This window comes from Oryx dammah, unplaced genomic scaffold (genome assembly GCF_014754425.2).
Source record: "Oryx dammah isolate SB20612 unplaced genomic scaffold, SCBI_Odam_1.1 HiC_scaffold_2, whole genome shotgun sequence".
Classification (NCBI taxonomy): Eukaryota; Metazoa; Chordata; class Mammalia; order Artiodactyla; family Bovidae; genus Oryx; species Oryx dammah.
Window position 1 is genome coordinate 73938269 of NW_024070186.1, and position 21047 is coordinate 73959315.

General features: G+C 54.0%; 1 protein-coding gene across 2 annotated transcripts; it reads left to right on the plus strand.

Annotated features, from left to right (window-relative positions):
• Positions 1–1810: 1810 nt before the first annotated feature.
• On the plus strand, positions 1811–11517 carry CHRD (chordin). Of its 2 annotated transcripts, none has more exons than XM_040252315.1 (23): positions 1811–1995; positions 2202–2305; positions 2794–2923; positions 3047–3175; positions 3268–3367; positions 3490–3577; positions 3934–4075; positions 4191–4331; positions 4414–4496; positions 4573–4720; positions 4878–4984; positions 5121–5240; positions 5874–6030; positions 6363–6583; positions 7006–7119; positions 7434–7706; positions 7782–7875; positions 7997–8053; positions 8327–8430; positions 9776–9878; positions 10295–10449; positions 10614–10716; positions 11053–11517. In XM_040252315.1, the coding sequence occupies exons 1-23, from the start codon at positions 1848–1850 to the stop codon at positions 11106–11108; spliced, it is 2877 nt and encodes a 958-aa protein (XP_040108249.1). In that variant the 5' UTR covers positions 1811–1847; the 3' UTR covers positions 11109–11517. The 2 variants fall into 2 exon arrangements, with proteins under 2 accessions (XP_040108249.1, XP_040108256.1); XM_040252322.1 differs by having other exon boundaries at positions 1813–1995; positions 11056–11517.
• Positions 11518–21047: the final 9530 nt, after the last annotated feature.

The window sequence follows — 21047 nt, forward strand, 5'->3', positions numbered from 1 at the left end:
GGTACAGAGGTCTGGTTTTAGACTGGTGGGTCTCTCGGTCTCTGGCTGTCCAAATTTCTTTCCCCTGGACAACACACCTGCTGCTAAAATCTGTTAAGGCTCTTGCTTTCCCGCTTTCGTCACCAATAACACCCTGGGGGTCATGTCTTGTTCCTCCTTCGCCAGTGGGAATGTGGGTACTGCCTGTATTAGAGAAGACCCTGTCAGGGGTCAGTGTTTCCAGGAAGCAGTCTGGACAGTTTGAGAGGACTTCAAGGTGAGGGGGTGCGTGTGCTGGATTAAGCCAGGTTCAGGTGGCCCTCTGTTGGGGCCCCTTGGCTCTGACGGCTAAGCCCACTTATCTCTGTGCCAGGGCCCTCTTTGCCTGCCCTGTCTTTCTCCCTCTCCCATCTCCTACCACTCCACATGTGACAAGAGGAATAACCAGGCCCATGTGTCCCTGTCTTAGGAAAGACAGCTGCTGAACCTCCCCCGCAAATACCTCCTGCTGGCCCCCCTCTTCCACTGGCCTTGGCTCTAGTTCCTCTGCTTTCTCCTCAGTCCCACTCTCCCCACAGTCTGTCCTCGGGGGCCTCCAGGCCTGACCTTATTCCCACCTCCTCCCCCACCCCCCCACTTCATCCTCAGGCTCTCTCCTGCTCCTCCTCCCAAGGATGGGGCTCTCTGCTAAGGAGTATGGCCTAGATCCCGGAATTCTCCAGTTCAGCCAGACCAGATGCCTCCCAAGATTAAGAAGGAGGGTGCTGGGATGGTTGGGAGGATGGTGGGAATGTGGGGGTGGGAGGTGGCAGGGAGGCTGTCATGACGGGGAAAGTAAGACAAAAGAGGTTGTGGGTAGGGTGGAGAGACAGAGGGTCCCCCAGGTGAAGGAAGAGGGTGGGGAAGTGTGTCAGCCCGGGGAGGAGGATGGTTGGATGGGCCTGAGCACAGGTAATAGTAGGGAGAGAAACGCTGTCAGCAGACAGAAAGGGGATACCGTCTGTTTCTGGCTAAGTTCCTATCCCAGGGACAGAGGAAAGAGGAGAGATCTCAGAGGGGATGTAGGGACACAGGCTGGGCAATGAGAGTGGTGTGGGGTTTGAGTGGTGCTGTGGGCCCAGAGACAGGCGAAGATGAGTTGATGGGCCCGTCCTGGCCGTTGTCATCCTTAAAGACAATTCTTCATCCTTCCGGCAGGAACTCAGTCCGAGCGCAGTGGCCGGCCCAGGCCTCAGGCCGTCTCTGCCCTTCCGTGGCCTGGGGCTCCTGTCCCGGGCCGGACACGCACCTCCTGGTCCAGTTGCCCCGTGGACGCCGGCAGCGGGTGGGTGGTGGGGGGGCTCCAGATCCGCCTCTCCTCCCCGCTTTGCGCCCCCTGGTCCCTCCCCTCCCCCCATCCCCTCCGCTCCCCCTTCCCCTACAGCCCCTCCCTCCTCCCCTGCCCGGTTCCAGCCCCTCCCTCCCCTCCCCCACTCGCGATCCGGGCCGCTGCTGCTGGGCCGGACCCCCCGGGCTCAGCCCGGCCCCTCGCCGAGCCGCCGCCGCCGCCCCGTTTGCTGAGGAGGAGGCCCCCGGCCGGGGCGCCGGGCGCGGGGCATAAAACGGGCCAGAGCCGGCGCCTGGGGCACTAGAGCCGCGTACGGCCCGGGTCAGCGCCCGCCCGCCCGCGCTCCTCCCGGCCGCTCCTCCCGCCCCGCCCGGCCCGGCGCCGACTCCGCGGCCGCCCGACGAGCCCCTCGCCGCACCGCTCGGGCCCTGGCCCCGGCCCCCTCCCGCCGCACCGCCCCCGGCCCGGCCCTCCTCGCGTCTCCCTCCTCCCTCTGCTGCTCCCTCCTCCCTCCCGCCTCCCCAGCTGTCCCGTTCGCGTCATGCCGAGCCTCCCGGCCCCGCCGGCCCCGCTGCTGCTCCTCGGGCTGCTGCTGCTCGGCTCCCGGCCGGCCCGCGGCGCCGGCCCCGAGCACCCCGCGCTGCCTATCCGGCCCGAGAAGGAGCCGCTGCCCATTCGGGGAGCAGCAGGTAGGTGGGCGCCCCGGGGGAGGCGCGGGCTGGGAGTCCGGCTCGGGGCAGTCTGCGCCCGCCCGGAGGGGGCGCAGGGCGCAGGTGGCTCGGCGCGGCGGGCGGCCCGGAGGGGTGCCCAGGGACCCGGGGCCCGGCCCGCAGCGCCCGGGGCGGGCACACGGCAGGAGCGGGACAGCGGCCGCCAGCCAAGCCCGTCCCCGCAGGCTGCTCCTTCGGCGGGAAGGTCTATGCCTTGGACGAGACGTGGCACCCGGACCTGGGAGAGCCCTTCGGGGTGATGCGCTGCGTGCTGTGCGCCTGCGAGGCGGTGAGTGGACCCAATGGCTGTGGCCGGGGGCCCTGTGGGTCGGGGAGCGCTGAGGTCTTGGGACGTCGGATGGACCCGGAGCTGCTGAAGAGAAAGAAGCCAGTCTGCAGATATGTGCGATAATTTTTTTGGCGGAGGAGGCACGAGGGCGGATAGAGGAGAGGAAGCACCCCCTTCAAGTCTCAGGTGTTGCCTATTATTGATCGTCCACTATGTGTCAGGCTCTTAGCCAACTCCATTTCATCTCTCACTTAACTCCTAGTACAACCACGTTAGACAGAGAGTATCATTGCTCCCGTTTTTCAGATAGGGACCGCACAGCCCAGAGAGGTTAAGTAACTTGTCTAGAGTCACGCAGCTTGTAGGTAGCAAAGCACTCTTGACTGCGTGGGCCGACCTTGCCCTTGTCCGATGCCTTCCCGGCTTGCTTTGATTCTCAACAATTGATGTCTCGCCCTCACTCGGTTTTCCATCTTCTCTGTGAGCAGCCTCAGTGGGGTCGCCGCGCAAGGGGCGCAGGCAGGGTCAGCTGCAAGAACATCAAGCCCGAGTGCCCAACCCTGGCCTGTGGGCAGCCGCGCCAGCTGCCTGGACACTGCTGCCAGACTTGCCCCCAGGGTAAGGCCGGCTCCGCGGAGAGGGGAGGGCGGCAGGGCCGAGATGCGTGGCTGGGCGGAATGGAACGGTCAACTGGCCCTCTCCTTGGCCACCTGAAACCCGTGTCCCCCACCCCCGGTGCAGAGCACAGCAGTCCGGAAAAGCAGCCGACGGGCCTGGCCTTCGAGTATCCACGCGACCCAGAGCACCGAAGCTACAGCGACCGTGGGGAGCCAGGAGCTGAGGATCGGGGGCGTGGAGACGGCCACACGGGTAGGCAGGGGCCGGGTAGGAACTGGGGTTGTGACAGGCGCCGGGCCGCAGCAGCGGGTGACGGAACTAGGGACATCTTCCTCCCCTCGCAGACTTCGTGGCGCTGCTGACAGGGCCAAGGTCGCAAGCGGTGGCGCGGGCTCGAGTGTCGCTGCAGCGCTCCAGTCTGCGGTTCTCCATCTCCTACCGGCGGTGAGAAAGAGGAAGGAGGGAGGAGGGGTCAGCCGGGGGCCAGGGAGGGAGAATTTGGAGAGGCTGGAGCAGCGCTTCTGGCCCAGGCTCAGAGCCGGTGCTCAAGGGATGCTCATTACCAGGCTGGACCGCCCTACCCGAATCCGCTTCTCTGACTCCACTGGCAGCATCCTGTTTGAACACCCTGCAGCCCCCACCCAAGATGGCCTGGTGAGATGATGCCATTTATGAGTACTTATCCCATCTGGGCACTATGCTGAGAGCATGCTCTACATTGCCTCCTTGGGTCCTCACAACAGCCCAGTGGGAGAGAGGCACTGACATTATGATGCCCATTTTACAGATGAGGGAACTGAGGCTCAGTAGCAGAATGTGTTTGTTCAAGGTCATACAGCTAGTTAGTGGAGGATCTGGGATTTGAACCCTGGCATCTGGTTCCAGGGCCCTTTCTTACACGTCCTAGGAGAACCTGGGGGCAGCTTCCCGTATTCCTTTCTCACCAGACATGGGCCTCTCAGCAGGCATGTCCTGTATACTGAGAGGGCCTTCTTGTCTCTCTGCTCCAGGTCTGCGGGGTGTGGCGGGCAGTGCCTCGGTTGTCCCTGCGACTCCTTAGGGCAGAACAGCTGTATGTGGCACTTGTGACATCCACTCACCCTTCAGGGGAGGTCTGGGGACCTCTCATTCGGCACCGGGCCCTGGCTGCAGGTGAGGGGAGCCAACCGCTCCTGGACATGAAGTTCAGAGTCTTCTTGGCCCCCAGAAATGGAGTGGGCTGAGGGGGGCACTTTCTGATGGGCTCTCATGGTCCTTTTTTCCCCAGAGACCTTCAGTGCCATCCTGACCTTGGAAGGCCCCCCACAGCCAGGCATAGGGGGCATCGCCCTACTCACTCTCAGTGACACAGAGGACTCCTTGCACTTTCTGCTGCTCTTCCGTGGGCTCCTGGAGTCCAGGAGTGGGGGTAAGCGGGATGGGGGCAGACACGTGAAGAGGGTAGGGAGAGCACCCATCTTTCAGAGGTTCCATGTGTGTGGCTATTGCAGGACCAGCCCAGGTTCCCCTGCGGCTCCGGATTCTACACCAGGGGAAGCTACTGAGAGAGCTCCAAGCCAATGCCTCAGCCCAGGTGAGTGAGGGTGTGGCTCTAACTGCCGCTTGCTCTAGCCTCTTGCTGTGCCCACCGCACCCTCCTCTGCCCCCAGGAACCGGGCTTTGCTGAAGTGCTGCCCAATCTGACAGCCCAGGAGATGGACTGGCTGGTGCTGGGGGAGCTGCAGATGGCCCTGGAGAGGGCAAGTGGGCCAGGGCTGCGCATCAGTGGACACATCGCGGCCAGGCAGAGCTGCGATGGTGAGGCAGGGTGAAGCCGGGCACCCCGGGCACACACAGTGAAAGGCACAGCAAAGTGCCAGAGGAGGGGCCAGGGTGGGTACAGGAGGGATCCTGGGGGCTGGGGTGTGAATGGCTGTGGGGCAAGCCTGCGTCCACCTGTCCCTCCCCTTTGCAGTCCTGCAAAGTGTCCTTTGCGGGGCGGATGCCCTGATCCCAGTTCAGACGGGTGCAGCGGGCTCAGCCAGCCTTACACTGCTAGGAAACGGCTCCCTGATCTACCAAGTAAGAGTCAGGGGTGGGGCAGGGGCGGTGCAGGAGGTGAGAAGGCCCAGGGCAGGGCGGGGCTTTAGACTACAAAGGTTTAGGGCCCAGCCCTTCTCTGCTACTCTCTTTTGCCATCCCCACTCCTGCCCTCCAGGTACAGGTGGTAGGTACAGGCAGTGAGGTGGTGGCCATGACGCTGGAGACCAAGCCTCAGCGGAGGAACCAGCACACTGTCCTCTGCCACATGGCTGGACTCCAGCCAGGAGGACACAGGGTGAGTACTTCAGGGAGACCAGCAGAGTTGACAGTGTTGGGGGGGCCATGGGAAGCCTGTTGGATGAGCAGGGATGTTTGGCATTATTCACTCACTTGCAGTCTCTCTCACTGATGCATTGATTCACTGGACTCATTTTTTAGTGAGCCTTGGGCTAAGGACTGCAGTACAAAGAAAATCAGATGTGGCCCCTGTCTTCAGGAAGCTTGTATCCAGTGGAAGGAGTTACATAGGGAGGCCAGTGCAGCAGATCATATAATAATAAACATAATAGCAATGACTGCCATTTATTATTGATCCTTTCTAGATGCCACAAACTGCACTAGTTGCCTTGCTTACATTGTTTTTGGCCCTCACATTACTCATCTAACAGGTGATGAAGAGAAGGATCAGAGAGCTTAAATAATTCCTCAAGATGGGTTGCATAGGTAGGAAGTAGCAGAGAAGGGACTTGAACCTGGGCCTGCCGCTTCTTAGCCAGTGTTACTGGTGCATGGCAGTGTGTATGGGTTTAGTAAGGATGCACAGCAGCATGGAAAGGGTTCAGAATCTCGGGCTTGTGTGAAAGCTGAGGAGGGTTCATCCGGGGCCTGGCAGGCTGCAGTTAGGGCTCACTCTTCCCTGCCCCCTCAGGCCGTGGGTATCTGCCCTGGGCTGGGTGCCCGGGGGGCTCATATGCTGCTGCAGAATGAGCTGTTCCTGAACGTGGGCACCAAGGACTTCCCAGATGGAGAGCTGCGGGGCCACGTGGCCGCCCTGCCCTACAGTGGGCACAGCGCCCGCCATGACAGTGAGTGCTCCAGGGGTCTGCCCCCACCTTTGGTGTCCTCTAATTCAAGCATGTGAGGGATGGTGCCAGAGGGCCAGAGCCTGGCACTTCTTCTCTGCACCTGAGCTCCAGTTGGCATCTGGAGAAGGTGAGGATGTTCAGGGTGGCCCTGCCGGGAGATGGTCCCTCTCGCCACAGTGCAGGCCTCTCCCTTCCTGCTTCCCCAGCCCTGGGCCTGTGGACAGTGCCTGCTGGTTTGTGGAGTCTGTGCCGAGGGAGATGGGAAATGCTAGGGTTAAGTCGCTGCTCTCAGCCATCTTCTCATCAGTCATCTCTCCTCTGTCTGGATCCAGCACTGCCTGTGCCCCTGGCAGGAGCCCTGGTGTTGCCCCCGGTGCAGAGCCAGGCAGCAGGGCACGCCTGGCTCTCCCTGGACACCCACTGTCACCTGCACTATGAAGTGCTGCTGGCAGGGCTTGGTGGCTCAGAGCAGGGCACCATCACTGCCCACCTCCTCGGGCCTCCTGGAATGCCGGGGCCCCGGCGGCTGCTGAAGGGATTCTACGGCCCGGAGGTGAGGAGGTGTTGGTAGGAGGCAATTTGGAAAATAGCTGTTTTTTAGCATGAAAGGCTCTGTGGGCCTGGGCAGGGGAAACAGAGAGCAGGCAAGCCTCAGGAGTCAGACAGACCTGGGTACGAATCTGGTTCAGCCTTTTAGTATCCTTTTATCCACCTGCGTCCTACTGTGCTGGGATCTTGTGGGTAGTATGTAATGTCCTGGACCTCCAAGGGGTGGATGGGATGGACCAAGCCCCTGACACAGGCTGGGTTGCTGTAGACCTGGGGCTTCTGAGCTCTGCACCATTGCTGTTGGGCTTGCTTCTCTGGAGACCTTACTTAACTTCCCTGGGTCTCAGTTTCCTTACCTGAGAAACTGGGAATGGCAGGCTTAGTCCGAGAGTGCCTTGTTCTGTCCCCTCTTCTGTCTGCTGCCAGGCCCAGGGTGTCGTGAAGGACCTGGAGCCCGAGCTGCTGCGGCACCTGGCTCAGGGCTCTGCCTCCCTGCTGATCACCACCAAGGGGAGCCCCCAAGGGGAGCTGCGAGGGCAGGTAGGGAGGCAGTGCGGGCCGGTTGGGATGGGTCAGATTTGGGTGAGCACTGTGGTGCTCTTTGTTAGCCACTTGCCCTCTCCGAACCCTGGGGGCTGTAGAATTGCACACACTCCCTAGCTCGCTGAGAGGATGAAGCCAGACTAGGTACTTAATGAGGCGAGAAGCTGACCACCTGTCCTTGGTGGCTGGGATGAGTGCTGTGGCTAAGAGCACCCTTCTGGGGCACAGTGAGTGCTCTGGGTGTCTTGGCTTCCACTGGTGGAGATGCAAGAGGGAGCCTGGGTGCTGCCTCACCCTGCCTCTCCTCTCAGGTGCACATTGCCAACCAATGCGAGGTGGGCGGCCTGCGGCTGGCGGCAGCAGGGGACAAAGAAGTGCAGGTGCCTGGGGCTCTGGAGGCGGTGGCGGCCATGGTGGCCCCACTGCCCGCTGTGCCGGGCCCAGACACCCCAGCGCCAGCCAGACCAGGTGGCCCCGGTCGGCTCCGAGACCCCAACACCTGCTTCTTCGAGGGGCAGCAGCGCCCCCACGGGGCTCGCTGGGCTCCTAACTATGACCCGCTCTGCTCACTCTGCACCTGCCAGGTAGGAGACCCCGGAAGGGCGCACTGGGGCCTGGGTTCTGGAGCCCTGGAACCAACCCTCAATCTCTCCCTGCAGAGACGCACGGTGATTTGTGACCCCGTGGTATGCCCGCCGCCCAGCTGTCCAAGCCCGGTGCAGGCGCCGGACCAGTGCTGCCCTGTGTGCCCAGGTGAGTGCCCTGCAGGAGTGGAGGGGTCATGGAGGGTCCACCATGGGGGGCGGTGAGGCCTCTGGGGAGGGAAGCAAGGAGGGGGCCATCCTCTGTCTTCATTATTTCTTTGGATCCACAGAGAAACAAGATGTCAAAGATCTCCCGGGGCTGCCAAGGAACAGGGACCCTGGCGAGGGTGAGCTGGAAGTGTGTGAATGCAGGGGTGGGGAGTCAAGCGGAGCTGCTGGGTAGGATTGCGGGGGGAGTGGGAGGGGAGTGTATTTACTGGGATGGAGGTGGTTGAGGGGCACAGGTTACAACTGACACCTGAGAGGCTTCATTAGAGTCCTTGGCCCACAAGTGGGCCCTGGGGTTAGACCACTGTGGGGTTGGCCTGAAGCTCAAGCCTGGGTTGTGGGCCTAGGTAATGAACTCAGCACCAACGGCGCTGGGCACTCTCTCCCACCAGGCTGCTATTTTGACGGTGACCGGAGCTGGCGGGCAGCAGGCACCCGGTGGCACCCTGTCGTGCCCCCATTTGGCTTAATTAAGTGTGCTGTCTGCACTTGCAAGGTATGGCAGCCCAGCTTTCTCTGATGCTGGAACCCCTAAGATCTTCAGAGTGGGAGAGGGGGCTTCTGGGAGAGGAAAGCCCAGTCTTGGTGGTCAAAATAATAGAAGTCCTTTGCACGATCTTTTCAGGGGGTGGCCACACCATGGGACTTGGGCTTCCCTGGTGGCTCAGATGGTAAAGAATCTGCCTGCAATGCAGGAGATCTGAGTTTGATCCCTGGGTCAGGGAGATCCCCTGGAGGAGGGAATGGTAGCCCGCCCACTCCAGTACTCTTTCCTGGAAAATCCCATGGACAGAGGATCCTGGCAGGCTACAGTCCATGGGGTCGCAAAGAGTTGGACACAACTGAGCAACTAAGCATAGACAGCACACACACCATGTGACTTGCAGGAGCCCAGACGGAACGTGGACCCATGGCAGGAAAATGTCGAATCCTAACCACCAGGCCACAGGGAACTCTCAGTCCCTGGGCTTTGAGAATTGGCTTCCTGTAGGAAAAGGGCAAGAGCTGATTTGGGTGAATTCTGGCTCTCCCAGCTGACTAGCTCCATGTAACCCTGGGCACTTTCTGTATGTCCCTGAGTCTCACTTTGCTCGTCCAGAAGCAGAGATGGTAGCACCTACCTTGCAGGGCTACAATGAAGATTTGAGTTCAGGTATATAAAGCCCCAGGCTTCCCAGATGGCACTAGTAGTAAAGAACCCGCCTGCCAGTGCAGGAGATGCAAGAGATGCAGATTTGATCTCTGGGTGGGGAAGATCCCTTGGAGCAGGAAATGGCAACCTATTTCAGTATTCTTGCCCGGAAAATCCCATGGACAGAGGAACCTGGAGGGCTACAGTCCATAGGGTTGCAAAGAGTCAGACATGACTGAAGCGAATTGGCATGCATGTAAAACTGCAGTCCAAGCCCTCTGGGCTTCCCTGGTAGCTCAGCTGGTAAAGAATCTGCCTGCAGTGCAGGAGACACTGGTTCGATTCCTGGGTTGGGAAAATTCCCTGGAGAAGGGACAGGCTACCCACTCCAGTATTCCTGGGCCTCCCTTGTGGCTCAGCTCGTAAAGAATCTACCTACAATGAGGGAGACCTGGGTTCAGTCCCTGGGTTGGGAAGATCCTCTGGAGAAGGGAAAGGCTACCCACTCCAGTATTCTGGTCAGGAGAATTTCATAGACTGTATAGTCCATGGGGTCACAAAGAGTTGGACACGACCGAGCGACTTTCACTACAAGACCTCTGAGTGAAAAAGGTCATGCATCTGAGGTATGCGAAAGGAAAAGGAGGAGGCAGAAGGCTTGCGTGTTCTGCCTTCCTCCTGACATCCTTCACTCCATGGATCCCTGCAGGGGGGCACCGGGGAGGTGCACTGTGAGAAGGTGCAGTGTCCCCGGCTGGCCTGTGCCCAGCCCGTCCGTGCCAACCCCACTGACTGCTGCAAGCAGTGTCCAGGTAAGGGGGACAGGGGCACCGGGGCCTCTAGGGACAGATGAGGCTCTTCATGCCTTGTCCTGGCTGGGGCGGATGTGTGGCGAGAGGATGCCTTTTGAAGGTGGAGGGAAGGGAAGTCTTAGCTAATTCAGCATTTACCCAGCACTGTTCTCTGCCTAGCCTGAAGTTAGGGGTCTACATGCAGCAAAAGAATGAGCATGTGTTAGTGGGCTGTGACGGGATCCAGTTCCTGTCCTACCCACCCATCCACCCCCCCCCCCCTGCACGCACCCCCCCCCCCATCCACCCATCCATCCATACAAAGTTATTACCTACTAAGAGCCAGAAACTGCTAGGTGACAAATATGGCCTGGATGGCCCTCACAGAGCTCACATCTATTGGTCTATTTCTCCTTCCCTCCTCTCCCTGCCAACAGTGGGGTCAGGGGCCCACCCCCAACTGGGGGACCCCATGCAGGCTGATGGGCCCCGAGGCTGCCGTTTTGCAGGGCAGTGGTTCCCAGAGAGCCAGAGCTGGCACCCTTCAGTGCCCCCCTTTGGGGAGATGAGCTGTATTACCTGCAGATGTGGGGTGAGTGGGGGCTTGTGTGAGGTAGGTGTTGGGGACCTCGCCTGGGGGAGCGGAACTTCCCAGGGAGGGCAGGCTCCTGGGGGGCGGGCTTCCCCTAGGAGGCTGAAGGTCACTGTGCCCCAGCACCTCTGGGGACCCTCAGGATCTGGTCTGTCCTGCACCAGGCAGGGGTGCCCCACTGTGAGCGGGATGACTGTTCACCACCACTGTCCTGCGGCCCAGGGAAGGAGAGCCGCTGCTGCTCCCACTGCACACCCCGGCGGCGGCGTAAGTGCGGGTCCGAGGCGGCAGCTCCAGGACGCCTGGGGAGGGGAGGGAGCACCGGCCACGTGCCGGCGCAGTGCCCTCTGCTGCACAAGTGTGGTCCTGTCCCCTCCCACAGCAACCTTGTAGGCTTGGTCTCCATTGCCTTTTCTTCACCAAGGAACTTGCTGACCCTCAAAGGGATCAGGCAACTAGGCTAAAGTCACACAGCTGGTATGTGCTGACTTGCTTCAAGAATTCTGACCTTTCTGAGATCAGAACAGGGAAGCTCCACTGGGTCCTCTGTGTCCCCCCACCCCCTTGTTCCTCTTCCAAACTTCACTCCCTCCTGTCTCCCAGCAGCCCCAGAGACCAGGACAGTCCCAGAGCTTGGGAAAGAAGATGAAGGCTCCTAGGGAGCAGCCAGAAGGCCGTATGACCAAGAGGATGGGGCCTGGGCCGAGGGAAGGAGGGGCACCGAGGACCTCGCGTTCTCCTGCGGGAAACCCAGTGCCTTTGGCTCCTCTCTTCTGCCTCTTCCCCCTCCCCCACTACCTCTGGGAACCACAACTGCACACGGGGGAGGGGCAGCCAGGGCCATGTCTGTTCCAACTCTGGCCTTGTCACCCTCCGGCTCCTGCCTTGGAAGCCCAACCCCTTTCCTTCTGTACATACTGTCACTGGCTTGTTGGGATTTTTAATTTATCCTCACTCAGCACCAAGGGTCCCCGCCCCCTCCACACTTCACTCCTGCTGCCCCTGAGCTGAGCAGAGTCATTATTGGAGATTTTTGTATTTATTAAAACTTTTTTTTCCAGTCTTTGAGCTAATGGTTGTTTCTTTGTGACCAGGGGCCTAAGTGGGCCCCAGTGGAGAAGGGTCTGAGGGGCGGTAGGGAGAGAGAGGGGCACTGGCTCCACGGGCTTCGCTCTACCTTTGGGGAGCAGGAAAAGACCCAGGGAAGGGGGCAAGATGACACAACAGCTGGTGTAGGATTAGATCCTGCAGAGGGGCCTAGGTTGTCTTTGAGATGGAATAGAGCTTCAAGAATCAGGCCACTGGGAGCGGTGTTTGGACACTAGTTTCCGCTGACCTGCCCAGGCCAGCATTTTTGCAAGTAGTTTAGTGTCTCAGCCCTGGAGGAGGACATGGCAACCCACTCCAGTATTTTGCCTGGAGCATCCCATGGACAGAGGAGTCTGGCAGCTACAGTCCCTGGGTTCACAAAGAGTCGGATACGACTGAAGCAACTTAGCATGCATGCACGCATAGTGTCTCAAAATAGGTGCTGGCAGGATTTACAGTTTGATTTGTTACCCTGGGGTCAGTCAGGTCTTCTACTTTGCAGCAAGTTTGTCTGAGCCTCTGAGCTTCTCCAGCAGAAAAAGACAGAAGGTAATACACAGGGACCCTAACCAGAGGAGAAACTGGGGTGGTTCTGATACACCTGGATTTTGAAGAGAAACCTCTTTCACATACAATCCTCCTCTTTGAGAATCACCTTTCTGCATTCTCTAGGGACTCCCCTGGGCTATCTTATACCACATCAGATTTTGGATCTGTCAGAGGAAGGAGAGCCACTCAGAGCCATCACTTGATGGCACTGCTGGCAGCCAACAGTGCGCTTTGGGCCAAGTCAATGTTTGTGGGAAATTCTGAGAGAGATGGAACACCAGACCCCCTGGCCAGCCTCCTGAGACATCTGTGTGCAGGTCAAGAAGCAACAGTTAGAACCGGACATGGAACAACAGACTGGTTCCAAATCAGAAAAGAAGTACATCAAGGCTGTATATTGTCACCCTGCTTATTTAACTTATACACAGAGTACATCATGAGAAACACCGGGCTGGATGAAGCACAAGCTGGAATCAAGATTGCTGGGAGAAACATCAATATTCTCAGATATACAGATGATACGACCCTTATGGCAAAAACCAAAGAACTAAAGAGCCTGTTGATGAAAGTGAGAGAGGACAGTGAAAAAGTTGGCTTAAAACTCAACATTCAGAAAACTAAAATCATGGCATCTGATCCCATCACTTCATGGCAAATAGATGGGGAAACAATGGAAACAGTAAGAGACTATCCTTTTGGGCTTCAAAATCACTGCAGATGGTGACTAAAGCCATGAAATTAAAAGACACTTGCTCCTTGGAAGAAAGGCTATGACCAATCTAGACAGTGTATTAAAAAGCAGAGACATTACTTTGCCAACAAAGGTCCATCTAGTCAAGGCTCTGGTTTTTCCAGTAGTCATATGTGGATGTGAGAGTTGGACTATAAAGAAAGCTGAGTGCCAAAGAATTGATGCTTTTGAACTGCGGTGTTGGAGAAGACTCTTTAGAGTCTCTTGGACAGCAAGGAGATCCAACCAGTCCATCCTAAAGGAAATTAGTCCTGAATATTCATTGGAAGGACTGATGCTGAAGCAGAAGCTCTAATACTTTGGCCACCTGATGTGAGATGTTTGACCCTGATGTTGGGAACGATTGAAGGGGAGAGGAGAAGGGGATGACAGAGGATGAGATGGCTGGATGGCATCACCGACTCAATGGACATGGGTTTGAGTAAACTCCGGGAGTTGGTGATGGACAGGGAGGCCTGGCGTGCTGCAGTTCATGGGGTCACAAAGCGTTAGACACAACTGAGTGACTGAACTGAATGTCTGTGCAGGTATTTGAATAATGTATGACCACAGACTACAGAGGGTGCCTCCTCAGGACGGGGGAGAAGTGAGGGCCGGAGAGGCAGCCCAGGCACTTCCTGGGAGTATGGAGTCTGGGTTCCACCACTCTAATGCATATCAGCTGCTCAATGTGTAGGATAGCCTGCATTCTAAACAAGAGTTCGTTGCTTTCAAAAAAGTTTCTGGATTATTTCATTGCATTTCACCCTTAGTCTTTTATGAAATAATGGGAACTAGAAAAATAAAGTGTGACACTTCTGACCCAACAAAAGTGGCTTCATAAAGTGACACAATTGGGATAAGGAGAGAGTGTGCTGGAGTGGGCACATTTTAGCTCACCAGATTTTAGGAAGTCAAACAGGATGAGCGAAGGAAAAAAAACACAGAGCACAGTCTGGAATACTGGAGATATATTGTTGTAGAGGACAAAAGGGGAACAACTCATAGGGATCCTGAAATGATTATGGTGCCCTGAGAATGGAGCTGCCCCTTATAACATTGTTTGGCTTTGCTATATGATCTCAAGAACAAAGGGAGCTGCCAGAGTGATTTCTGCTCATCATCGTAAATCACTGTGAATGTGGTAATATACAAATGTATGAGAAAGAAAGAAAAATTCACCTGTTAGAAAGAATTCCAACCCCTAGATAACCACTATTAAGAAATCATTGAGTATTTTTCTAGGTTTCTGTTTGCCTGGCCAGAGCCCCACTTGGGGTCCTGGCCCTGTAGTACCTTTGTTCCTACTTGTGGAGTGGCTGAAATGCTTTCCTTGACCCAGCTGAGGGTATTTGTATGATCAGCTCAGAGGCTGGAGCACATATAAATCTGCACAAATAAGCAAGGCAGGAGACTGCATTTCAGGGAAATCTGATCCTCTGCATTTAAAGTGACAGAGGAGGCAAAATCCCAGACATTTTGAAAAAATGGTGAAAAAATCCTCTCCAAGTCAGGGCACTTGGTGAGTTGACATTCAGTGATTTGATTTCCAGGGCATGACTGGAGCCCACAAGTGGGGTTCCAGCTCCTCAGCTGATGGGTGTTGGGCAGGCCTTGAGCTGTCTCATCCTCTGGGGGCAGCAGATGGCTGGTGGAGCTGTCTCCAGTACCCCAGCTGCCCCTGGGAGGAGTCCCTCACCTCTCTTCTTGCCCACCTGCCTTGACTGGGCTGGATCCTGGGCTGAGACGCAGCCTCCTTGTGAGAGGCCAGGACTTTTCCCTCATCTTCTGGAGTCTGTCGTGCCTAGTTGAGCCCCCGATCCTACTGTGGGGACAGAGACTCCTTACTCTCCATTATCCTCCATTTATGCAGGGGGACAGGAGTGCAGACAAGTGGAGGTAGCAGGGGCCAGTGGGAGGAGAGTTGTGACAAGGATCCCACTGAGTTCTTCTCCACACAGTGGGCAGTGAGGCTGCCAACTGGGTACTGGGGCGACAGCTCTGCCACGGAGCTGGTGGGCTTCATGGACCTGCCTGTTGTTGCTGGCACTCTTCCTCGTGGCCGTGGTGCTTAACATGGAGTGTTGGGGTCCTGACCAGCCCCCACTCTGAAGGGAGATGAGGGAAGACGAGAGGAAAGCAGAGGCAAGCTTGTGTCTTCTTAAGGTGATTTTTGGGAGCATTGCCGTTTGTGTATTGCACACACACACACACACACACACACACACACACTTCTGAAGTGTGGTCTGTGAGAGAGTGGAGTATCCAGACTGCATCTGTTATTTATACTCATGTTTGTTACAATGTGAAGTTTTCAGTTTCCTTTATTTCTGTCTCATTCTCCCTTTCAGGAATCTAAAAAACAAAGCCAATGAACGTGTTCTTTCTTTATTTTGTAATGACTTATTTATTTCATTTTAGTTTTGGCTGAGCGGGTCTTTGTTGCTGCAATCGGGCTTTCTCTAGTTGCGAAGAGCCAGGGCTACTCTCCAGTTGTGGTGTGTGGGCTTCTCATTGTGGTGGCCTCTCTTGTTGCGGAGCACAGGCTGTAGACCAGTGAGCTTCAGTAGTTGCAGCACTCGGGCTCAGCAGTTGTGGCTCATGGGCCCCAGAGCGTGCAGGCTTCAGTCGTTGAAGCTCATGGGCTTAGTTACTCTGTGGCATGTAGAATCTTCCCAGACCAGGGAGCAAACCCGTGTCCCCTACATTGGCAGGCGGATTCTTATCCACTGTACCACTATACTAGGGAAGTCCTGAACTTGTTTTTTAAAACTCAAACCTTCTGTAGTCCTTTCTGCCTTCTAAGTGGGTAGCAGCGGAGTCATATTCTTTATACTGGTTAGCAGGGAGAGTTGGGGTAGCAGATAAAAGCAAGACAAGAGGCTACAGAGGAAGAAGGCCAGAGAAGCATTCCATGGAGACACAGCAGAAGACCTTTTACTATATACTATTTATCTCACAAGTAATCAATTTTATCACTAGCAGTGAAAGTGAAAGTGTGAGTCATTCAGTTGCGTCCGACTCTTTGTGACCCCATGGACTGAAGCCCACCAGGCTCCTCGGTCCATGAAATTCTCCAGGCTAGAATACTGGAATGGGTAGGCATTCCCTTCTCCAGAGGATCTTTCCAACCCAGGGATCAAACCCCAGTCTCCTGCATTGCAGGCAGATTTTTTACCTTCTGAGCCACCAGGGATAGCTATTAATTGCATTCAAAAGACACAAGATAATTCCTAGGGAATAGTTTCTTTCTTCCTTCTCTATCTCCTTGGCCAACCAAGTCTCCTCTCCAGAGACCCCCTATTACCTATTTCTCACATATAAGAAAATCTTTTAATCACAGGATTGTCCAAGTTTAACTCATTTGCATGGCTATATAGATCAGTGCTTTTCAAACTTTGATCTGCATATGTCTTATCTGGGAAACTTGTTTAACTGCAGCCTCTGATTCAGAAGGTCTAGGGTCGGCCTGAGAGTTTGCATTGCTGACAGGCTCCTGGTGACGTGATGTTGTGGGCCCAGAAACACAGGGTGAGTAGCAATCATTCCACGTTTTCAGCTAATGTGCCATGCCACTCTAAGTTTATTCACTCAAGTAATATTTACTGAGCATTTTTTTCGGTGCCGGACACTGTTCTTGGTTATAGGGACTCAGCAGTGAATTAAACTGACTGAAAGTCCTGCCTGTGTAGAGTTTATAATCTAGTGGAGGAGGACAGACAACACACACAATGAGTATATAGTGTGCCAGAAAAAGATGGGGCTATGGAGAAAATAGAGCAGGAACAGGGACCTAGGGGTTCTTGGGGAGGAGGATCTGAGTGTAGTTTTAATGAGGACGACCACAGAATGCTCTGGTGAGGAGACATTTGAATAAAGACTTGAAGGAGGGGTGAGAATGAACCATAGATAATGATTAAAAAAAATGTGAGTGGGCTTAAGTTCCGTATCAGGACAGAAGGAAAAAGACTTGCCATAATCTGAGATACATGTGAAATCAATACGTCAGTAGATAAGTAAACTCAAGAGAGCAGATTCTGAGAAAAAGAGCCCCTTGGTATATTAGGGAGAGAAGTGGATCTCCATAAGAACAGAGGATGAGGTCTTGATTGAATTGTATGAAATCTCTTCTTCTAACAGTTGAATTATATACTACATAAAGATGAAGGATGACTAGAGAAAGAGTTAAAGAAATATCTATTACCCAGTACAATTAGGTCATATGCCTTACTGTGTCAGTTCTGCCTGTAAGGTTTGCTTACAAGATACAACCCATCCAGGCATTTCTGAGTCTGGAAAATGAAGAAGGAAAGAAGTGCTACTCACAACAGGGAAGGAACCTTACGGCAAAATCTCTACCAAGGAAGAGGTTGCAGTTTAAGTATATACTTTGTGGTTGGAAACATTAGAGGCCAAAATGCCACATGAAACGAAGAAGTTTTCAGGTTGGCAGCCAAGGAAGGCTGTAGTTTGAAATCTCACTGAATGCCACCTAAAGAAGCACAATGCAAGAGAACTCTGAGGAAAGGAGTTGAAGAGAAGGAAGGGGAGCAGAGGGAAGATGGTGGGGGTAGTACCTGGTTGACTCATCCTGGAAGGGTGGGTTCCAGAGCCTGGAGGACCAAAGATGCCTCATTCTTCCCAAGCGGCTGGAATCAGACCAGCTTCAGCTTGTCTTCCAGAGGAGTGGGAAGCGTGTCTTTTGAGGGGGGTGGTTGGTGGGGAGGCCTGGCACCTCTCCTTCTGACCACCCCACTAGGTCCCAGGAGGTCTAAATCCCATTTACTTCCAGGGCTCACCCCCTCCCCCAAGACAAACAGAACTGCACCTGCTGGCTGATGCCTGAAATTCCTTTAGCAGATGTTTTCCCTTCCACAACTGGAAGATGGGAGTTTTAAAATGCAAATGACTGGTTAAGATATTAGGTCACCTGCTAAAGTAGGACAACCAGTCAACAAGTAAATGGTTAGTGTCATATCCTGTTACTTTTTGACAAGGAAAAAGTTAGAAAAAAGGTAGACTGAAAGGGAGGAGGTAAGGAAATAGGGATTTTTGCAGCCCAGCCTGCAGGCAGAGACGTTGACAAGGGCTGGGCTATTTACCTTCAATAGCTCTGGGGAGGAATAGTCGCTGTGTGGAGAGGAATTCTGTCCTGCACATCTGTGTGTTCTCCCAGCTTAGTGGGAACTTGGCCACTCAGACATATGATTCACATCAACTGTGTTTTTCATAAGTTTTAGGGTTTTCTTTCTTTCTTTTTTTTTTTTTTAAGCAAGATTGATGTCATTATGAAGGAACTTTTTCTCATAGGTTCCAACGGAGGTACCACTTAAAATGGCACCTGGGAAGACCTTCAGAAATAGCTTTTAAGTTCTCCCTCCTCTCTTTCAGACAGAGAGGAATGAGAGGACTTCCTGACAGGAACAGAAAGAAGTAGGCTTTTATTTTTGCCTGATCATAGATGCAATGGTTCTTCAAGAGTGAGTCTACATTCTTCAAAATGTAACGTTCTATTTTGGCAAACAGGACAGTATAAAGTGTTAATTACTTAATAAAATAAAAATGTCAACTCAGAAAAAATCCTCATTTTCCTTTGATTTTTTCCCTTAATTTTTTTTTCTGCACATGAATAGACCATGATTTCCTTGAACACTTCAGATGGTATTTCTAGTGAATGATCTTTTTTTTTTATTACAAAAATAATATTTGCTTGAAGTAGAAAATTTGGTTAGAGAAAAAACCCAGGATAAATTCTTTGCAGAGAAAACAAAGTTTTTTGAAGTATTTGCTTCCTTCTGTGGGTTTTGTTGAGTTTACCCTGTGTTTACTGTATTATATCCCATTTTTCTTTACTTGGCCCCATTGTCACACATCTCCTGAGCTTTTGCCATGGATGGTCGCGAGCTTGAAGAGAGAGAGCGCCTGTTTTTGCCATATCTGGGTACAGCCAGAGACTGAGGCCGAGGGACCAGATGAAAATCCCGAAGATTTTCATCTGAATGCTTTCTCCTTGGGGTAAAGTCGGTCCTCTGGTCTGGCTTTAGCTAGAAAACGGGCCGGGCAGGTACTTGGCGTCTCGGATGAGGAAGGAATGCATCTGGACGCCTACAGTGGAGCACAGTCGAGGACAGCAGGAGCCGTGAGGGCGCTGGAAAGGGGAGTGAGAGGGAGGCAGGGACGCGCCACTGGCGGGCGGGGCGGGGCCGCTCCCCGGGGTCAGTCAAAGGCGCCCCGAAGCTGGACTGAGTTCTCCCTGCATAACTGTGGTCACCTTAATAGTCTGCAACGTTTGCATTCATTTTGGTTGCCAAGAAGACTCAGCTGAGCGGATTTGGGCTTAGTAGGTGACATTTTGTGAGGAAAAGAGAGGCAGTTGAGAGGGGGGGCTGGGGGTGCGGTAGGAGGGACCTGGGGAGCCAGAACAGCCTGCTTTGCTAGTAACCCTTCTGGTCGCTTGACCCGCATCACCAACTTGCTTTGGGAAACTTCACAGTATAGCTGCATTGAACTAACAGCAGCTTAGTGTCATGCTGTGAAACCAAGGCCTGATGCTTTTTGATGATGTGATCCTGGGCAAGTCACTTGACATATATGAGCCTAAGTTTCCTGCAAAATGGTGAAATAATGGTTAGCTGCATGACTGTTGAAAGGACTATAGAGAAGGTCTGTAAGGTGCTTGGCACAGAGCTGGCACTCAATGACTTCGCTGTAATTGGATCTGATGGGTGTGAGAGTCATTAAGGGGGTGGAAAATGCTAGGCATGCCTATGAAAGGATGAGGTTATGTTCTGATAGAGGAAACTGAACACTCACAGCTCCACTGTGTGACTGGATGAAAATGACGACTGTGGGCATGACCACAGCCCTTCCACTGTCAGAGTCCTTCACAGCCAACCTCATCCTCCCTTTTCTTTCCCAGCCCCGAGGAAGCATTCTTTCTTGGTGGGAGTGAGGCTAAGCCCATCTACCTAATCAAGTGGTAAGAGAGTCGGGGCAGGGGTAAAGGTGAGTGTAGAGGACTGTACAGAAGTGTATGTGGGGTGTGGCTCAGACGGTAAAGCGTCTGTCTACAATGCGGGAGACCCGGGTTCGATCCCTGGGTGGGGAAGACCCACTGGAGAAGGAAATGGCAATCCACTCCAGTACTATTGCCTGGAAAATCCCATGGACAGAGGAGCCTGGGGTCGCAAAGAGTCGGAAACGGCTGAACGACGTTCCCTCCTGTATGTGGGGTGAGAAGGAAGTGGGCACCAGAGTGAAGAGGTTCTAACACGTTGCTGTGGGCTGTGTTTATGGGTTTCCTTTAATATTTTTCAAGATAGGAATAAAGATAGAATTCTGTTTTTGTGGTAGAATGTATATAACATGGACCTCCCAGGTGGCGCTAGTGGTAAAGAATCTACCTGCCAGTGCAGGAGACGCAGCATCATCCCTAGATGGGGAAGATGCCCTGGAGAAGGAGATGGCCACCCACCCCAGTATTCTTGCCTGGGAAGTCCCAGAGAAGCCTGGGAGGCTACAGTCCATAGGGTCTCAAAGAGCTGGACGTGACTGAAGCAACTTAGCACGCATGCACATATAACACAAATTTTGCCATTTTAACCATTTTTAGGTATACAATTCAAGGGCATTAAGGACATGCATAGTGCAACCATCATCACAGAACTTTTTCATGATCCCAAACAGAAACTCTGCACCCATGCCACAGAAACTCCTGACCACCGCCGCCCCCCCCACCCCCCAGCCCCTGGTAACCTTTATTTTGCTTTTTGTCTCTATTAATGTCTATTCTAGGTACATTATAGAAATGGAATCATACAGTATTTGCCCCCGTGTCAGTCTTATTTCACTTAGCATAATGTTTTCAAGGTTCATCCATGTAGCAGCATGAATCAGAATTTCACTCCTTTTTAAGGTTAATATTCCATTGTATGCATTGTTATAGTCGACATTTTGTTTATTCATTTACTTGATGATGGGTATTTGGGTTGTTTCTGCTTCTTGGCTATTGTGGATTGTGCTGCTATCAACATTGATGTACAGGTATCTGGCTGAGTTCCTGCTTTCAGTTCTTTGGGCATTTATCTAGAAATGGAATTGCCAGATTTGGTGGTTATATGATGATTCTAATGTTTAACTTTGGAACGCCACTTTAAGTACCTCTTTGTTCTCATTTTGCTTCTCAAATCCTCTCTTTCTGTTATAGTCCCTCCCCTTTTCTATTTCATGA